Source organism: Sceloporus occidentalis, unplaced genomic scaffold, assembly GCF_023333645.1.
Source record: "Sceloporus occidentalis isolate IW3139 unplaced genomic scaffold, rSceOcc1.0.p SCAF_85, whole genome shotgun sequence".
Lineage (NCBI taxonomy): Eukaryota > Metazoa > Chordata > Lepidosauria > Squamata > Phrynosomatidae > Sceloporus > Sceloporus occidentalis.
In genome coordinates this window covers 2,717,487-2,738,857 of record NW_028317065.1, presented here as the reverse complement: position 1 = coordinate 2,738,857, position 21,371 = coordinate 2,717,487, and the positions used below count along the sequence as shown (strand labels likewise).

At 41.2% G+C, this 21,371-nt stretch overlaps 1 protein-coding gene across 2 annotated transcripts in view; it reads right to left on the bottom strand.

The window, feature by feature from the left end:
• Positions 1-2,626: 2,626 nt before the first annotated feature.
• The window catches only part of LOC149285073 (E3 ubiquitin-protein ligase RNF38-like), a 33,542-nt gene continuing 14,797 nt past the window's right edge, over positions 2,627-21,371 (bottom strand). The window contains exons 1-11 of one of the 2 annotated variants that reach the window (XM_089495832.1): positions 17,861-17,869; positions 7,975-8,168; positions 7,644-7,857; positions 7,124-7,291; positions 6,552-6,722; positions 5,901-6,062; positions 5,307-5,413; positions 4,483-4,567; positions 4,237-4,358; positions 3,757-3,856; positions 2,627-2,689 (exon numbers count right to left, since the gene is read on the bottom strand). In XM_089495832.1, the coding sequence (XP_089351958.1) occupies positions 2,627-2,689; positions 3,757-3,856; positions 4,237-4,358; positions 4,483-4,567; positions 5,307-5,413; positions 5,901-6,062; positions 6,552-6,722; positions 7,124-7,291; positions 7,644-7,857; positions 7,975-8,168; positions 17,861-17,869 (1,395 nt within the window). Of the gene's footprint in view, positions 2,690-3,756; positions 3,857-4,236; positions 4,359-4,482; positions 4,568-5,306; positions 5,414-5,900; positions 6,063-6,551; positions 6,723-7,123; positions 7,292-7,643; positions 7,858-7,974; positions 8,169-17,860; positions 17,870-21,371 lie in introns of those variants that run through there. The other variant, XM_089495833.1, reaches the window with a different exon arrangement.

The window sequence follows — 21,371 nt, the reverse complement described above, 5'->3', positions numbered from 1 at the left end:
AGCTAGAAAGTGCAATGCTTGCATGCTTTGATAAAGTGAATATTGAGTGTAATAGTGTTACCGATTCTTATGTACAGAATTCGATGTTAATTTGGAGAGAGAAAAAAAAAAAAAATAGACTTGTAGCATTATAGGGAGTGTCTTATACAAATCCTTTTACATCCAGTGACTGGTTAGTTTAATATACGAATTTAAAAATTATACCGAAACCACAAATTGTTAATCTCCCTCTCTAACGTATATTTTTAGATTTGGGATTAACAAAAAATCTAAACATGAGTGGGTATTTAGTCATGGATGATGGAGGCAATAGTTTGTACAATTCGTAGGCAAATTGTGCTTCTGTTCAAGTCCACTGAACCTCAAGCCCAGAAAAAGTTGCAAGAAGAAAAGGATGAGCAGCATGAATTACACAGAAAAACACTTTGAAGCCTATCTGTGACTAGCACAGCAGCGGGTATGCAGAAAGTGGCATGACACAGGATACGGAAACTTAAAGCTGGGACTGGCAGCAAAATACAATACTCATATTTATGCCGCTTGTGCTATTGCAACCGAAGAAAAACACAAACAAAAAACACAGACTATAACCATTGGGAGTAGCATGAGCAAGGAAAACGTGCATTTTTGATGGGAGGTCTACACCTGGGAGTATGCAAATTAACCATTTTAACTCTACCGACTTCCCTATGCATTACAAAGAGCCAGCCTCAGGAAGGGCCGAGAGGACCCTGGATAATGCATAGTTACATTTCAAAGAAACTTTCCTAAAGATTGCCCAGAAGTATATATTATGATTGGCCAACCTTCTTAAAGCAGAAGGTGACTGACATTGGTCCTTAATATATGCAGAAACCCAGACATTAAAGTATTCAACTTACTTGCAAACTCTCAGGTTAATGAATGCAATACTATTACAAAGCAAGATTTTTTTTATTTTTTTTTCAGCTGAATTGAAAATAAACTGGGGGCGGGGGGGGGCTTAAGTGAACCCACTATATAAAGATACAAATTGTGCTTCGATCTGGTTTTCTAACCTGTTCTAATATAAAAGGTCCCACTAAAGCAGTTGAGGGCAACAGACAATGACAGTGAAACTTCTGAGTAATGAACTCTAACCACGTACCTGAGACCATGAATTCTCTCTGTGATTGGCTCAGTTTACACAGGGAATAAGACACATATTGCACTTAAATGGCTAGTTTTATACATAGACATATCTTATAATTTAAACTTCTCTACAGTGCTGGGAATTTACACTCGGTCATTAGTCTGAATTAAAAAAGATATACGTAAGAAATGGGAGGGCTGAAAGATTTCCAGACTATCAAAAGGCAGTCTCTCTTAGGCTGGCTTCTCATGGCATATACAAAACCAAAATCATATACAAAACCAAATCTAAACGTCACCTGTTTCAGTAGTAGCTGCGATGGGCGTTCGTGTGTTAATAGTAGCAGAAACGACATGTAAATGACGGTACAAAACAAGTCAATGTGCCAACACTCTTCTTGCATGCAGCGAACCAGCATGCTTTAAACATGCAGAAGTTCTAGACTGCACCATAAGGACTTGTAGATGTTTTGTACCAGCAATGGATTTTACCATTAGCCTCTGACAACTCTCAAATCACACTAACTTGACCAACTGCCGTTACCATGTCACCTCATCTAATGCACAAAATATGACAGAATACTTTACATTCTCCAACTGAAAACAATATACGGGCTAACACGTTTTATGTAGCATATTACAAGCGAGTTTTTGGAAAAAAAAAATACACAAAAAAAAACCGAAGAGGCAAAAATGCACGTTTTCCTCTTTTCCAACAGAGGCACACGAATCTAGAGAAACAAAACAAAAAATATATTCACATACAAGTATGAGGGGTAGTGAGGGGAAGGGATATGAAATGCCTATAAATTGCTACACCCTTCGCATACAGTGTGCAACTGCAAACACAAGAAAAGAAAACCAGTGTACAGTACTGCTTAAATAACACACAAGATTATACATTGCAGCATAAGTAATACTACATACATACGTTCTCAGTACATGCTGGTATATAAATTTCCAATCACACCGACACCCACTTGTGTGCCTGATAAACACCCAAAGCCACGTTGAAACTAACACCCACGCTTACATTCCACGCGTCCACACTCACAGTATCTGAAGGCTCTATAATAAGGTAGATTGATAAATTGTTTGGAGCTACCACTGTATTTCATTTTTTTTTTTTCGTTTTCCCCCCCCAAACGTTTAAATATAAAAGCACATGCTAAAAGATCACGTCCACTGTAATCTTGCAGCAAAACACTCGGAATGATCACACAAAAACCAGGGAATGTTAGTGCACACACAAAATAAGCTAAGGAATATAAAAAAATAATCTTTGGAGTCCCAATCACACTGTTAGTATAACAATCCTATAATTGTGAAGACTAATTAGAAGCTTTAGAATTGATTAAATCACACAGTGCAAAAAAGAGGTCCGCGGACCCTTTTGTGTAGAGTAGGCTGGAAGCCACACGGTTAAGTTCAATGGAAAGTTGGTATGTGCGAATATAGCAACACACATACACATGTGACTAGGAACACCCAAACTAGATTCGTGCTCTGAGGTTGGTCATTCCGAATCACGATGCACTTCTGAAGCATCAGCTCGACAAATAGGGCATGTGCGGTTTGCCTACAAAAAAAAAAGAAAATTATTTTACCAAGTTGAAATGCCAAGTACCATTTGAAAAGACATGTTAAAGAATACAGCACATGTGTTTGATCTGTCAAACATGTGAACAGAACCCACTACAGGTATGACCTATATATATATATATATTATATATTACATACATACATACTATCCAGAATGAAGCCAAGATCGTAGGCGTGAGAAACACTGCCCGTAGCCCAGTCTTTAATCGGTTTAAAACAGCAGAGGTTAATGGTGGAATATTTCAGGTAATGTATAGCATTTTACCTTTGCATTGGCTAACAAAGTGGTTAGCACAATGTACAGGTGAACTAGCACTTTATCAATTAAGACTATCTTGTCATCTTACATGGGCAGATCAGCACACATTACTGATCCCGTAGTAACGTATCCTGATAAGCCCTTGAATAAATGCCAATTCTACACGCAGCCAGTTGCCTAAGTATGTGCTGCACAGTCCTATGTATAATCCAAACAGAGTTGGAATTAAGTGAATTATATGCAATGCTCATGTGGTCCCCATTTGAATTCTCAGGTCAGTGTTAAATCTAAATATTTCTTAAGTGGCACTTTTGCTCTGATGCCTGACAGCATGTGAACCTCATGAGTCTGGTTTTAAATAAATAGGTTAAAAATAAATAAATAAATTCATTAAATCTTGCTCACATAGATCTTAAAATATGGAGAGTATCAAAGTATTTGATAAAAAGGAGACCAGACTGGTATGGGTAGGAAAAGATGGAAAGTTTAATAATTAGAACATATCTGGTTTACACACAAAGTTAACTCTTTGTACATGTCAGCCATGAGTGTTAAAGTGGAAACCCTAACAATTCAGTAGAATTTTATTTTGAAGCGTATTCAAAAATGTATTCGTTCACAAAACTTGTCGCTAGAATACCGTGTAATTACAATAAAATTAAGTTTAACGAGAGCAGAGACCCAATAGTTGGGTTTTCCTGGCACTTTGGACCAACATCTTCAAAAAGATTCAACCCTGGCTAGGTTTCTTGCATATTATGTTATGTTAACAAACCAAACCTTACCTTAAGCCATTTGTCGACACACTTGGCATGGAATTCATGGTTGCATGGTAAGACTCTAAGCAGTTGCCTTGACTCAAAATCACACATGCATACTACACATCTGGAAGAAAATGGAAATTAGCAAATTAGAAAAGCCGTAGAACTCTTTTTATTTACTAAAGTAAAAAACATAAGTATCGCGTACATGTTTTTTTAATACATTTACAGCGACACAAATACACAGGCCGATTTAGAATAGCAGCGTCAAGTCGGTTATACCAAGAAAGATCTCCTCCCCATTAAGGTGGATAGAATGTAGCAAGGATTGTCCTCATGTGATAGAGTCATATGACCTGTACGAAATAAAGTATGTAACTCTAGGGCAAAGCTTATACATTGTCAACATGTTTTTTTCATACCTGTTTCGGCCTCCTTGAAATATTGTGTACTTTAATTAAAAAGTATTTGAAAACGGAATAAGAAGGTCACTGTTTTACTTACAATGTTTGTTCTGACTGATGATTGTTTGGGTTAAACCTGTATGACGGAAGTTGTTCAATGTCTGCTTTTGTCAGTCCCCTTGGTTTGGCCTCACCCAGTCTTTCAGCAAGGTTCAGCAATGCCTACAATTAAAAAACAAAAAAACAAAACATTTTATCCAAGGTTAAAGCGGTCAGCAAGTTGCTAATTAGTTAATGCATGCTTCTCTAGATAACAAAAATGGATCTTAAGAATACATACACCAACCTCATAGTTTTCCACCTCCCCATCTTCTACATCCAACTCAAAGCTGAAGGCTGGTCCTACTGTTTGAGGGACTGGAAGCATTGATCTAAAGAAAAGAAAAAAGCCAAAGGTTTTATCATCCGAGGTTGTTTCGGGTTCATGACAAAGAAAACCTTTATACAACATGATTATATCTTTTATTCAAGAAAACAAAATGCACTCATATACAAGAAAAAGGGCGTGCCTAATCTAAGCTGTTTAAAACTGCTTTTGGCATCGGAACATGGCCCACTATTAACCTATTTATATACAGACGTTTAAACGTACATTGACAAAAGCAACAATAGCAGATTAAAGGTCTAAATCATCAAATTAAAAATGGTCTATGGCACTGACTCGAACTGTGTTGCTCTGGAATAGTGTTGGGAGACTAGTTTCATAACTTGCTGGATGGCTCCCTCCGGTGGCTGGTGGCACAACATATTTAAACAAAATGTGTACTGGGGAAAAACAGTTCAACTTCAAACTAACCCGGATAACACCGTAAAAAGCATCCTCCCCCTTAGACTAGTTAATGCATATGAAGCATCTTGGCAGCTCTCAAACCACAAGATTTTTGACTGAAACAAAAGCATTATTATTTGCTTATGCTACAAGTGCACAATATTTAAACCTCTGCCTTCTGGCAATAATCTACACTAAATTAGCCAACAGGCAACAGTTTTGTCCTACAAAAGAGAGACTTGTGCCATGTATTAAGGAAAGAACATAGATGTCTGTTATTAGTTAGGATTAAACAAACAAAAAAACACCTCTGCTAAAGTCATAGTAACAAAAGCACTTACAGAACATAAGGTAAAAGGCTTGGGTGATAAGGTGGTGGTGGAATCGGATGCTGTGAGCGATATCGATTGCGACCGGTTACTCTTCGAGGCATAAATGGGGGATATGGCTGTAATAAAGAGAACAAAAACAAAAAAAACATTAAAAGCCAGAAAAGGGTGGGAGGGGGTAATAAAAAAAAAAAAAAAATAAGCCAATATTGCACTACAACCTTAAGCTTGTCAACACAACATTAATGACTGCAGATTCATTTTTTTCAATCACCCTCAGAAGAAATGCAAAACATTTGAGGGGGGGGAGCAGGCAATTACTGTAAATATGATGCGTTAGAGCGCAGGAGGTTAAACAGGACCAGTTGGTTTGTGTTGGTTCACATAGCAGCAATTTGACCAAGAACAATGATTTAACTATGCAGCTGCTGTGTACACAGGGAGCACGCTAAATTCGACTCTTCTGGTCAACGTAACTGCGGCCATAGATAAATCTGTACATATGACCGGGGGGGGGGGGGGGGGGGGGATATTTTGCAGTGAGAGCCTCACACACAGATAGATGCCGGGAGTCTGTCTTGCATCACGTAACTTTAGAATACTTACTACACCAAATGAAACCTCCTGATGCAAAGGATCATGCGTTATGAACTGTAACGGAGCCGAGGGTTGCAGTGTTGGAGCATGTGCAGGTGGAGGGTACGTAAAGCCACCCACAGGTAGATGCTCCCCCAACAACTCCACTTCATTCTCTATCCTCTGCAGAGGCTACAAAAAAAAAAAAAAAAAAACACAATAGAATGTCACAACAGGGATTTAAAAGCACACCTGTGCACAAAGTTTCAAAATTCTGAAAACAAATACAAATTGCATCCTTTAGAAGGGAACAGTATTTTTCTTTAGATTATAAGGCACTGGGGTGGCCTAGGACCATTTAGCGCACACTCTTCACACATACAAATTTGACTGCAATTCATGTGCTTAAAAACGGTTTATGGATTAAACATGTTACATACACAGAGCACTTAGGATCCTATTCACTGTAAAAATTTAACCATATACAAAACAAAAAAAAAAACTGGGGCCAAGTAATTTAGGAAGAGAATCTATCTCCACAAGAGGTATTTCGATTTTATGCTCCCTGTACACCTTTACGCCAACATAAGCATAAACAAACTACAAAAACACCTAAAGAAATATAGCACCTGAAAGACAAGACAGCAAATGCTAGCCTGAACGCAATAGGACTTTGCTTACCGAACGAGACTGTTGAGTCTGGAAGGGAACAAACTGGCCTGGTGGAGGCAAGTGAGCGTGATGATGTGGAGAAAGGTGAGGTGGATGTAAAAGGAATGGATCACTGGAAATGAGTGGAGGGAAAGCAGCATAGGGTACAGGTAAATGTTGAACTGAGCAAGCTTGCAGCATCTGGGAAAGAAAAAACAAAACAAACACACACAATTATACTTAAAAAGCAGAGAAGTGGCGTTCCAGCAGGCCACGGAACAGCCTAATAGACTTAAATATGCCATTAAGTATTTGTTATTCCGTGCTCGGAAGAGCGCATTTAAGGCTTTTCTTTCGCAAAACATTTATGTATGCTATTGCCGTTATTGCTGACCCCTGTAAAAAAAGTAGAATTGCTCTGAACAATAGGGGTTCCTACACAATAAGACTGAGCATGTGTGCGACTCTAGAAGTACATAACACTGGAGACACGCTTTGCATAAATGCCACAGTATCTACATGTCTACTTGCAAAATGTATTTTGTTATTACAGAATAAAGCACTTAAGGAAAAAAAAAAAAAAATAATAAGCGTTTGCTTACAGGGGGAGGAACGCTGCAGACCGGTAAGTGCTGTCCACTGAAGACCACAGAACAGCCAGGAACCTGTTGTGTGCTACATGCAGGGATGTGCTGGCCGGTACAAAGCGGGATCCCATGTGGTGCTACTGTGGTAACCGTGTAAGAAACTGGCACTGTGCCCTGATGGATCTAGAAAAAGGAAGAATATTCAAATGTATCTCATGAAAAAGAAAACCAACATTTAAGATAAACTACAATTCTGCTTAAAAGTCCTTTGAACATATGGAAAGTTAACCTCCTAACTGCCACAGGATGTACTATTGAACAAAGTTATATAGATACCCAAGTACTATTTACAACAAAGCACAGTGAGTTTCTCTAACATGGGGATCCTAGCAATTTCTGGATAAGTAAACACCGTTGATATTTTCCTACATACAATAACGCGTGCCTATATAAGCACAGACTTTAGGTGAGTATACTACGCTTAGGCTGGCTATAACCTACGTCAACTGAATAGATACAGCCATACCAATTATACCTGTTCGTGAATGTCAACCATTACAGCGTTTTGTTGTGGAGGATGTGCTGCCGGGTGTAGCATGCGAGGGGATACATTCGGTGGGTGGAAGGCTCTGGGTTCCTCTACTGCCTGTTGCTGGCCATACGAGAGATGGTGGTAGTTTTCATCTTGGCTTATGGAATTGTGGCGCGTCAACCTATCCCGCCTGCCTCTTTGACGTCTTACAGGAGGACTAAAGCAGACAAAGAAAACTCAGAAAAGAGGAGCAATAGACAAGGAGGAAATGCAGAGACATTTAAAATACAAGCTAACATTACGAGCCAATATGTGAAATAGGAGGGTCTGCTACCTTCTTCTGTTGCGGGCAGGAGTGTTGCAACGTTCTCCTGAGAAGTGGTGTTGGTTGGGCCGAGCCGACGGAGGCCGCCTATTTGAAGTCATCTCCCATGGTCGCATTGGAGGCGATGGGGCAGACGACGCCGCTGTGTAATCAAAGACTGAATTAGATAGTCTTTGTCTCTTAGGACTGGGACTATCTTCGTTCTGAAAGATAGAAAGGGCAATACATTTTAAAAAGTACTCATTTCAATCAACATCCATATACAAGTAAAAAAAAAAACCCTAATGGTAATCCCCAAGTCAAAATTTACCATGGTACACTGTAAAAATGTATACTGCAATGGCAGCAAATATAGTTCTGCTGAACTACATGTACACGCGACAGCAAACACTACCATATTACATACACGCATTCTTATAAAATGAAATGGCATCAATCTGTGCCAAACTGGGCCCAGCAATCAAGAAGCAAGCGTAAGCTCTATCGAGAACCAAGTCATATAGAGCCAAAAGGTTCACAGGACTGACTTCAATACATTGCAGATAAGATTTATTGGATTAGAAATAAGGAACGCGATTCTTGGCTTCTTATTGTTCCTCAGCAACTTCTCAATGTAAGATCCTGTCCCAAACACTACAATTGCACAGTTCTATAAACTATACATTAAACGTAAAGGTGTTTACAGATAAAAACACACACACAGAAGAGTATGTAACTTCTCGCAATTTAACCATTCAATAGACGTTGCCGATTTCATATTCAGGGTGGGGAGGAGAGAACGTCACGGGCCCAGTAATCCGTGTCTGCCCATGCGCTGCTTCCAGAGTATGACACAAGCAGTGGCCAGAGACACATCTCAGTAAGTGTCGATTCCTCATTTTTGGAATGGTTACTGTACCCCGTCCCCTCAGGGAGCCTCCTGCATTATCCGAACACTTGCTGAACTCTGTTCAAAGCTTTGTGCCAGCGCTTGTAACACGGCCTTAAAATACCGATTCCCTACACGGCTTCCTTTTGCTGAAGCTTTTCTTCACCTTAAACTTTTGAGAAGGTTTCTTCGCTGAGAACAGAAACAAATAAAGAAATATACAGTGACTCGAAGCCCAACGGCTTGGACATTAACACTTACGCAGGGGGCAGAGCTAAAGGGAACTAAAAGAAAAGCCATGCTGAAGATGTACCTCCAAACCCCTACACAAGCCACGCTCCTGCTTTAAAGTCAGAAAGTGGCAAGGATAGATGAACGGCAGCGGGAACATATATGAACGATCAGTGGTAACGTGGAGTCCCCGACACGCATGACTGTTGCTCGGATGCCTAAATGGGTTCCATACACAAAATGCTTATATCATTTTATTAGGCATCAATCTTCCATGGACAACGATGCATTTGACCAACCATTTACATTTAAACATTATGCAAATGTAGATACAGGGGAGCTGGGGTTATGGGCTCTGTAGGCCGGAGGTTTACATGTAATTCTAGGGAGCATTGGGACTCAGTGTAGGGACTGTGTTCAGGAAGGACTGGGGTATTTAAAGGCAGGAGTTATTTAAGGAGAAACACACACAAACCAGGGCATTAGTTTGTATAGCGTATGGACTAGATTGTAAGCTCATCAGAGCAGGGGGCCAGTCTGTGACTGTGTGTGATTTGAAATTGTTTAACTGACTCTGTAGTAAAAGCGCTACAGATTCTGCCAGGGCTATATAAAAAAAAAAAAACGCCATGTTATTTATACATAGCAGGGCTTCATTTCCAGCGGGTTCATCTGTGTAAAGCCCAGCCAATTCTCTAGCCAGTGCAGGGAAGAGATGCTGTGATTTGCAGCACTGCCACCGGAAGCAAATAAAGTCATGCCTGATCTAATAAAAGCTAAATTAAATACTTTCTGGCAGAACAGGGCAGTCAGGCCCATGCAAGGAACAGTGAAACGCAGGCTCTGGTGATGGGACACAATAGTAACTCATGGGAAAGAGAATGTGAAATTTGTAACACCCCCATGAACAAACCTTGGATTTTTCCCAAAACCTCAAATAAATGCTTTTTTTTTTTTTGCAAGAACAGCCAGGTTTGTCTGGTATACAACATGGTTAATGCAGTGAGATCTTAAAGGTCATCACGATTTACCTATACATTATACAGTGCCGCTTTCAACAGAATTAACATGCCTCTCAAAGAAAAAAAAGTTTCCGTTCAGCGCTGTTGTGTTTGTTATAATGTTATATAGTGTGCCAGGATAAACAAGTCTCATGCGCAACATGGAGTTCATGTAAAATCTGCTTCACTTCTCGAAAGAGTGCAATCGGGCTTTGTTTTCGTGGCACAAATGGATTCTGCATGTACGCGGGAAATAAAAGCATCACATCGTAGGTTCCACGGCACTGCGTTGGCAGCTTGCAAGAAATAACGGCTAGCACAGCATTCTCATCAAAGTTACCTAAATTGAATTTCCAGCACAATTTGCATGTCAAAGCCGGAGCGCTACGTGAACTCCTTTTAAATACAAATTGCGTTATGCAAACACCAATTCATGCCCTTTGAAACCCCCAAAGCTGTTTGCATTTCCCTTTTCTTTCCCCCTGAAAGAAAATGCATCAAACATATTTAAATTCAGCTACTACTGAAACAAAGGACAGTGAACGAGCTCATTTCAAATGCAGCGAGCTGGATCTTTAAAAAAAAAATAAAAAAAAAATAAAAAAATAAAATCCCCCAAAGTTATGGCGGCAGCTTTAAGAGCGCGAGTGGAGACAGACGTGCGGCCAGGGACCTCTACCGATGACAGCGGCATCTACATCAGATGCTTGTATCAAAAGGACTTCGCTGGGAAATGCAAAGTGCCTATTCTGAAACAAATATATGTACCTTGTCGCTCTACAGAATGTCTGGCTTTACTTATGTGCAGTACCAGAGCGCATTCAGATTATATCTATGGCTTTAATCGTGGGTTATTTTTAGTGCACGAGGAGTAGAACAGTCTTAGCATTATTGATTATACATACACACACACACACACACACACACACTAAATCCCCAAGAAACTTACAATTGTCACAAATAAAAGTGGATGGAAATAAATGGTCATCAAGGTTTGTCAGGACATTTCTGTGAAACGTTTTCTAGATCAGGGGTGTCCAAGCTGCGGCACTCAAGCTGCTGCAGGACTACATCTCCCGCAGCCTGGACACCCCTGTTCTAGATGCTTCCCTCAGAGCCCTTCCTGTGTGGGGACTGCTGTGAGCACCCAGACCCCAAGCAATCATCTGCAGTCTCGGGAGAACGGGTTTTGAGTGTATTTATACAATGCCATCATATTCCTCAGCGCTGTACCACGAGACACTGAAATATGCCACTTCAGAAACGGCTCACAGATTTCCACAATGAAGTTCAAAGCACGCAGGTGTATGGATACAAGGCTCTCGCCAGGACCGAACGGGAAGCTTCTTTACTCGATCGTGAATTTAGCACCACGTGGATATATCCATTTAATAAAATTGTTATTGCCGTTCATAACATTTAATCTCTCACAAATCTTGTGTGTGGGGGGGGGGGGGGGGGGGGGCAGCATACTTTCCACCCTAAACATGCCAGCAGGAAGTCTCAGAACACTTCCAGACTCTCTCAGGAAATCGAGATTCCATTTGAGGTGAATGGAAGAAATAATATGAGCCAGCTACATACAGCGTATACTTGCAATCCAGCCAAGAGAATCACGGAACATGTATAAATAATGAACTGAAAGCAGCGTACTACTTTGTCTAATACTCCAAAAGTGAGTTTTAGGTGTAACTGCACTTAATCCTACGTGCGTCCAACGGTAACCATACCCACAGAGTTTTATTTAAAGGGAAACTATCCTTGCCATATATTGTACCTTAAGCAAAACTGAACTAGCCATGCAGTTTCCTCACGGGTAACTGCTCTGGAGTTATTTGCTTTAAAAAGCAATTGTTTAATCTCAACAAAGCCAAGATGTGGCAAGACAGGCAGGACCAACAAATGATCTAGTTCTGGAAAACAATCTTTCCACCTCACTGAAAGTTAATAGGGAGGATCCTGGAAACAGGAGTAACTGCTCACATAAAAGCGCACACATAGGCACACAAACAGGTAAACAGCCCCTGCAAAGACCCCCCCCCCAGGAGTATCCCGCTCAGAAGGCAATCTATTGTCTAAACATAAGTCAACTTAGCAAAAACTCTACAGTAGTCGGAAGGCATGAAGGTTATTTGCACGGCAGAGGTCCCTGTCTAGGTGGGATGGTTGCATTAGAGCATTACACAATGCGGTTACCTGCCCACACAATAGCGATGGCTTCACACCTGTCCACAAGAAGCCTATTAGATTACCCGTCTAAAGCAGCGGGTAACAAAGAAAAAGGAGAAACAGATCGGAGACACCAGGACTCTGAATTATGCAGTTACCCTTGGGGCACACAAATGGCACGTGCAGCAGTAGCACATATGCTATTTCTACAATTTAAACTTGTTTAACAAATCAACTACAGCATATGCTTCACAAAACAGAATTTTAAATTAAACTGTGAACTTTTTTTACACCACGTTTTAAAGTAATGCGGTTCAAAACCATTCAATGCCATTAAATCCAGTTTCTCAGAAAAGAAAGCATGATACAATTTTTATTCATATTTTGCAGATACAGGTGTACTAAATACATCAGTTACACAGCATTATTTCTCTTACAGGCAAAAAAAAAAAAAGTGTTCATTGGACCCTGCTGATGGCTATTGGGAGAAAGAGTTCTGTATGGTACAAGGAGACCTGGCCCGTGTCACACTTAATAAACCTCTGAATGGATGGACTGGCTAACCTTGACTCCTAAACAGCATAGAAGTATAAGGAGGTTACCTGCATGAGAGATGTATATCAGTTGTATGTCTAATTTGAGCTAAGGAACAGATGTGCCTCTAGCTGTCAATCAAGGATGAACGGAGGTCCCAGGGACCGCTGGTTTGATCATCGTAGCTAAAAGATCACCATACAAGTAAAGAGGTCCTAAACATTCCCATCCAGATGGAGTTTGGTTGGTATATCCTCACATTAAAACAGTGGGGTTTATTCACTAAAACAGGTGTTGGCAAGAGTTGTTCTTGTAACTCCATAAATTAACTATGCATTATATATATAAAAAAAAAAAAAAAAAGACCAAATCGGTAAATTTCTCTAGAGAATGGTTAAGCTGGTCCAATTTAATGCTCAGATCACCGATTTAAATATATATGTTTTATGAAAATGGAGCAGAAGCTCACTGGGGCTGGTCCTTCAAAATATAAAGTGAAAGCAGTGAGATGAAACCACAGCTACCCTGCCACTGGATTCTTCTGTGAATAAACCTCACTGCCAGTTTGCGGCTTAAATCATACCAAAAAGGGCACAATGTAGATTTCTAAACTTCCTTATACAAGCAGAAAAGGACTAACCATCCAGCACATAACACACTAGCTCCTTGCGTGACGCGTTAACCAGCTTGCCCACGGTGGGAAATTTTGCTCTGTCTCACAGCTCTGCAGAAACAAGACAGGTTATACAAGAAAAAAAAAGATGAACAAATGGTTGGGGCGCAGGTACATGTAAGGGAAAAAATGAAAGTGTGAAAAGTATAAATGCTAATTTAAATAAGCGATGTTGTGATTGCACTCAAACGGATAAGATGCTTCAAGCCCATCAAAGTATGTTGAAAAAGTGTCTAATTAGTCTTCATATAGAATCTATAAAAAGAAAACTGAAAATAGTGCAGTATCTTCAATAAAAGCAATTGTGGCTAATAAGAATGCACTCGCAGTTTGTCCATGCACAAAGTGCATATAAAAGCGTAAGATTTAAAAGTCCACCAGAACTCGATCGAAGGAACGTCCCGGGACATACGCTTTTATATGCACTTTGTGCATGGACAAACTGCGAGTGCATTCTTATTAGCCACAATTGCTTTTATTGAAGATACTGCACTATTTTCAGTTTTGTTTTTATAGATTCTATATGAAGACTAATTAGACACTTTTTCAACATATTTTGATGGGCTTGAAGCATCTTATCCGTTTGCGAGTGCAATCACAACATCGCTTATTTAAATTAGCATTTATACTTTTCACACTATATTTCATTTTTTCCCTTACATGTACCTGCGCCCCAACCATTTGTTCATCTGTATATTTACACCCTGAGGAAGAGTGTCTTTTGGGCTGCTGCGGTCATTAGGGAAGTATTGTACAAATGTAGCACTTTTTATTTATTTCAATTAACACCTGCAAACACGAGAATTAGATATACTACACTTTTCTGTATACAAAAAAAAGCCTTCCACAGTGACACCTTCCAAGCCAAACCTGCAGAGCAGTTCCTAAAGAATCTAAAACATTTCAGTCTGCCGATAAAATTATTTTGCTGGAATGTTAAATAAAATTCAATGTTATAGTAAGTTACTGTATAAAAAAAACAAAAAAAACCCCCACTAGTTTCACATTGAACTGACCACACTTTAAAAAATCAAAAGAGATGGTTAGAATCCAAATTAAGACGCAAGTCCTACTTTTTCTGCATGGGGCATTTGTTGTATTTTATTTACATAGCGTTTACTATACACAGTGCTTTTTACAATACCTATAATTAAAAGGGTATAAGAAAAGTAAACTTGATAAACAAATGGATACACGACATAAGCAGGGCCCGGTTCCAAAGCTTTTATCTATGTTGTCAGTTGGGTATCTGGCAACATGCACCACGTAGGTTTGTGTTGAAGCAGAAGAGCATGAAACATGCATACGGGATTTCATTGTGTTGCTCAGCCCCCGACTCCCCAGTGGGATTTAAATGGAGTGCTTTCAGTGGTCAATACAGTCCCGTGTTGTCTTTCGAGCTGGACTTCAGACACTAAGGGGCAGCACTAGCATCAGCAGATGTCAGAAACGACATACATTAAGCCACAGCATAACTGCTCCACCACACAGGCCGCGATCAAGAACAATGTTCTCCCACTGCCAACAGGCTACTACGTTGCAAGAAAGTTGCTATTTTGCAACTTTTTCCACAGAAATATAACATGTATATTATGTGCATTCAAAAGACCATGGGTTCCCTTTCATGTAAGACAAAAATGTCTTGGGAGTGATGACCCCTAGGGTTCTAGAAAACATGTAACTATATGGATGGGATAACACTAACAAGTTTAAGAGCTACAGAAGGCAACTATGCGTGCAAATGATTCACTGGAGCGTATCCAACACATTTTAGAGGCGTGAGTCTGTGGAGCTGCAGCATTGTGAATGGGGGAGGCGTGATGATATGAGCAATTAAGACTGCATATAATGTATACATCACAGGTAAAGCGCGAAATCGGCTATTGTACACAACGTCCATGGATTTTATGCAAAACAGACTTTTAAATTCATGGAAAATATCAGAGAGATATATAGATATACACACACAGTTCAATACGTAATTTACTGTTGAAATGGTCTGCTCCTTCTTGCATCCAAGACTATAGCTGGTCAAAACATGAATGTTGTTCAGATTTGTCCTACACATTCAGTAAATATATACAATACCTGTATGCGATCATCATACCATATTCACTAGTGAGATATTTTGGAAGCTATTATTCACTAAAATTGGTATGAGAGTTGCCTTAACAGCCAAGCCCAGCAAGTTCTGCTCATTGAATTGTCTGGCTAGCCCTGTATAACACATACTTAGATCGAGGAGATATTGTCAGTAACCTCACAGATTGGACGATGCATTATGCAGGGCCAACACAGCTCTTGTTGGATAAACAGGGTTTGCCCTTCATAATGAATAGTGACTGAGCCCAAAACACAACTCCCTTACCTAAAAACACCCAACATGCTATATATGAACCTCGCAAAGGAGCAAAGTATATGAGTTTCAGCATGTTCTAATCCTTAGAACCCACCACCACCTGCTTGACATCTCTAGGCCTTCGCCACCCATGTATGAGTGTACTAACCTAACAGACTACTTTGAAAATGAAAGAAAGAAAATCTGCCTGTAGGTAAACCCATAACAGTCGCATTAAGCAGGCTGCAGCGTGCATGATTGCACAACAAATTGAAAGCATAGCGATCGGGTCAACCTCCGCCATAAGGCTGAAATAGGCAGCTGCCTTCGGCTCTAAACAGCGCTTAAAGGAACCAATCCCCCCAAAGAAACAGGATGTTAACTAAACGGTGCCAAAGGGGTTAGGAAACAAACCGCAAGAGCCCTATAGTTTGCCCATGATAAATTGATGCAGACTTTAAGAGTCAATTGAGGTTCATTATTTTAATGATACAAGACTAGAGTCATCCATTGACATGAAACAGCACAAAAAGTTACATCCAAACAAAACGCCTGCTATGGTGTATCCAGACCTGAACACAAGCAATCCTGAACACTACAATCATTTCCACAAAACATACCCATCATGGCGGAACATGTCATCTTCTCAACAGGCTCGCTTTAATGGCAGATTCTACATTTTAAAAACAATGACTATTTCCATAATAAAGGGCCCAGTTCTTTTGCAGTATAATTGATCTATTTGCGTGTAAATCACACTTCTTTCAGGCTGGCTACATAAACACAACAAGGCTTTCTCTTAGTGCTTCCTTGTAAACAGTGAATGTATGGATCATCGCAAATGCAACGGAACCGCTTTACTAACGAAGGGCCGTAGGGACAGGACAGTCGGAGCTATAAACAAGGGCAAACTTCACGTATACACAAAAAGCATACAGAATATATAAAAATATATAGAAATAATATTCAAAACCTCAAAAGCCCTACTCTTGAAAATGGACTATGTGATGTAGTGAATTAGGAATATCCAGGTTGCAAACTCCACGAGGGCTGCACCTATCAAGTGGTTAGAGGGGTCACGGAACACGTTAATAGGCACGGCCACGTATGTTGCTTGGTCGTTAAGAATAACCACTTTTGAAACGATTTGCTACAATAGCTTGCTGTTACATTGTTACAAGTACAACATCTGGGTTCTCTAATGCTGTAGAAAACAGAAGGGAGGAAAGTAAACATTGACATCCTAGTAAAACATTACATGTTATAACAGGGGACGTACGCAGCTGTACATTAAGAGGTCCTACACGGTTTCTATATAGCTTAGGTTAAGTCACGGGGGAGGGGGGCGATCACCATAAGAGCTCAAACATCAAGGCAGGAAATAAGTGGTTTTCAGAGAACTGAAATTAGAAAAAATGTGGCAGTGCAAACACGCGCTGGTGTGTACACACGCATGTAATAGCAGGCATGTTTACAACCACATCAAGCCTCTGTATACTATGGAGAGACCGATAAACCCTGAAGGCAGAGAGATAGACACACGGGGGCAGATGAAACAAAGGCAGCAGCAGCATGCACTTCCTTGCCTTCTGATAGCATAGGATGGGCACACGGTAAATACATGCAGTTAGCTTATCGCCTATAGCAAGCACATACATTACACGATATATATTTACAGCACAGAGGAAGCTGCACACCACGATTACGAATCGGAAGCTGAGCTGAATGGATAGGGCCTTATTACACAGTGTATTGTGCTCTGTATTAGCGCTCTACTTACCTCAACGCACAGCAGACACGCATAAAAACACTTATTAGCTGGCCTTAGTACACGGATAAACACATATCCAGACACACACCCTCCCTACCGTTTTATATACACACATACATACATACAAGGGCTGCCATCGTACCTCAGGCCCACAGCCTACACCCCCACCAAGTACACGAGCCTCTTCCTTCTCACGTAATGAAACCGGCATGCACATAAGCTACCCATTAGTCAATACATTAATAATATACATACGGTAGCCCCATTCCCCTCCCCCCTTCATTAGATATGCGCACACGGGTATACATACACAGTACATAATGTATATACACAGTCAACTCGCCTCCTCCGTGACCGAATCTCGCTTCCCAGGGCGCGCGCGCACTCTTTGCTGGACAGACTTCCCCCTACCCTGAATAAGTGCGCGCGGCCCTCCGCTCGGTGACGTTATGAGTTGCGCCGCGTCGGTTGCCCCTCAATAATACATCTCCCGCCCCCTATCCAGACTCTTTTTTTAATCTCTCGTTATGACGCGTCTTCCTCCTCCACCTCCTCAAACCTTTGCATAAACCCGCCCCGCTCGTTGGCTCCACTGACATCACTGTACTGTGCTTACTCTACACGCTCCTCCCAATTTATGTCACGCCCCCTTTTCTCCAGAGACGACACGCCCAACCATATTGGCTACTGGCAAAACCGCACAGTGCTGTGTTGACCAGTTCCAACAATTGTGTTAAAATGACCGACAGCTTACGGGGTTTCTATTTTATTTGGCTTTTATGCAATGCAAATAAATATTTCGGGAGCAAAATACTCTTTAACAACTATTCAGGGTTTTGTGTATCTATGTCCTCGCCTTTCGAAAGAAAACCCGAATCCTGCCACAGTTGCCGACGACGAAGGCTCACGAACCAGTGTGTACTTTAACGGAAAGAAGCCAGCCAAGACTGGGCAGCGACCCCCAAGAGATTTTAAGGGAAGAGGAGTAACGACAGTTTTTGTTTTCGTTTGAAGTGACGTACCTGGATATAATAGCGTTGCCGCCATTTTTGATTTGGGCAACAGTCCAGTAACGTTATTTAATGATTTCGTTGGGGAAGTCTTAGTGATGTAGACCATCTGAAAAGGAGGTTTCATTAACTTGTCTTTGGAGCAATAGCCAATTAGCAGGATTTAAGGTTTTTGGTACCCCAAAGACCGTACTTTTTTTGAGATTTTTACCATATGTTGGTTTAATCATTATTCTTCTTAACCGTGTTTTCAATGTGAGTTCTGCTTGGCTTTTGCAGTTGCATTTAGCTTGGACACACAAGCGAATCCTGAGCTGGGGCGAATCTCCTAAGTGACATCTCTAAGTGAGGAGTTACAAGCAAAGAAGGAGAGTATATTCATTACTATTGCAAGGGGGAGCACTGTGTTTGTTTGTGTTGTGTTCAGTGTAAAGTTTTGTTGAAAAAAGCAAAACAAAAGGGTAAGGGCTATTTCAGGTGTGTTGCTAATTAAGTAACCTTCTCTGTGAGTTCTGCTTGGCTTTTGCAGTTGCATTTAGCTTGGACACACAAGCGAATCCTGAGCTGGGGCGAATCTCCTAAGTGACATCTCTAAGTGAGGAGTTACAAGCAAAGAAGGAGAGTATATTCATTACTATTGCAAGGGGGAGCACTGTGTTTGTTTGTGTTGTGTTCAGTGTAAAGTTTTGTTGAAAAAAGCAAAACAAAAGGGTAAGGGCTATTTCAGGTGTGTTGCTAATTAAGTAACCTTCTCTGTGAGTTCTGCTTGGCTTTTGCAGTTGCATTTAGCTTGGACACACAAGCGAATCCTGAGCTGGGGCGAATCTCCTAAGTGACATCTCTAAGTGAGGAGTTACAAGCAAAGAAGGAGAGTATATTCATTACTATTGCAAGGGGGAGCACTGTGTTTGTTTGTGTTGTGTTCAGTGTAAAGTTTTGTTGAAAAAAGCAAAACAAAAGGGTAAGGGCTATTTCAGGTGTGTTGCTAATTAAGTAACCTTCTCTGTGAGTTCTGCTTGGCTTTTGCAGTTGCATTTAGCTTGGACACACAAGCGAATCCTGAGCTGGGGCGAATCTCCTAAGTGACATCTCTAAGTGAGGAGTTACAAGCAAAGAAGGAGAGTATATTCATTACTATTGCAAGGGGGAGCACTGTGTTTGTTTGTGTTGTGTTCAGTGTAAAGTTTTGTTGAAAAAAGCAAAACAAAAGGGTAAGGGCTATTTCAGGTGTGTTGCTAATTAAGTAACCTTCTCTGTGAGTTCTGCTTGGCTTTTGCAGTTGCATTTAGCTTGGACACACAAGCGAATCCTGAGCTGGGGCGAATCTCCTAAGTGACATCTCTAAGTGAGGAGTTACAAGCAAAGAAGGAGAGTATATTCATTACTATTGCAAGGGGGAGCACTGTGTTTGTTTGTGTTGTGTTCAGTGTAAAGTTTTGTTGAAAAAAGCAAAACAAAAGGGTAAGGGCTATTTCAGGTGTGTTGCTAATTAAGTAACCTTCTCTGTGAGTTCTGCTTGGCTTTTGCAGTTGCATTTAGCTTGGACACACAAGCGAATCCTGAGCTGGGGCGAATCTCCTAAGTGACATCTCTAAGTGAGGAGTTACAAGCAAAGAAGGAGTTAAAAAGCAAGAAGGAGGGTAAAGTATAAATCCTTGTGATTGCATATAATATATTTATATATATTTTGCGCCTTACTGTCTGTTTTTGCCAGTTATTGGAGCTATCCCCATTGCCAAGATGTCCTCCATGTTTGACAATGCGGTCAGGTGTACATCTTGCTCAATGTATGCAATCCTTGAGCAGCGCTTCGAGGGTGCATATTGCTGTGCGAGATGTGTGCGGGTTGCTCATTTGGAAGCACAAATCCTGAGTCTGGAGGAGCAACTGGCAACACTGAGATCTATTGACAACTTGGAGAGGAGTCTGCTGCTCACTGAGCAAGCTCTCTCGCAGGTAGAGGTGGTGGAGGATAGTGGGATGGAGGTACAGGACAGTCAGGCAGCTAGCTGGGTTACAGTTAGAAGGCGGGGTAGGGGGAAAAGCGCCAGGGAGGCTAGTCCTGATCTAGCACACCCCAACAAGTTTGCCCGGTTGGCAGATGAGGGGGATGTTAGTTCAGAGTTAGCAGTACTGCAGCAAGTCACTGCCTCTGACCACCAGAGGGGTGTCTGCTCCAGTAAGGAGGGAAGGAGGAGCGCAGGGCAGGCCAGACAGGTGCTGGTAGTGGGGGACTCAATTATTAGGGGGACAGACAGGGCGATCTGTCACAAAGACCGGGATCGCCGAACAGTGTGTTGTCTGCCTGGCGCTCGAGTTCGGCACATCGCGGATCGGGTTGACAGATTACTGGGAGGGGCTGGAGAAGACCCAGCAGTCATGGTGCACATTGGCACCAATGACAAAGTGAGAGGGAGGCGGAGTGTCCTTAAAAATGATTTCAGGGACTTAGGTAGCAAGCTTAAGGCAAGGACCTCCAAGGTAGTATTTTCTGAAATATTACCTGTACCACGTGCCACACCAGAGAGGCAGCGGGAGATTAGGGAGCTAAACAAGTGGCTCAGAAGCTGGTGTAGGAAGGAGGGGTTTGGGTTCATGGAGAACTGGGCCGACTTCTCTGTCGGATACAGGCTCTACGGTAGGGACGGGCTGCACCTCAATGGGGAGGGTGCAGCTGTGCTTGGGGAGAAGATGGTCAGAAGGGTGGAGGAGTGTTTAAACTAGGGAAAGGGGGGGAGGGAAACTACAATATAGAAGGGGAAGATAGTGTAGATAGAGAGCTGGGGCTTATAAATGTACCTGGGGGTGGAG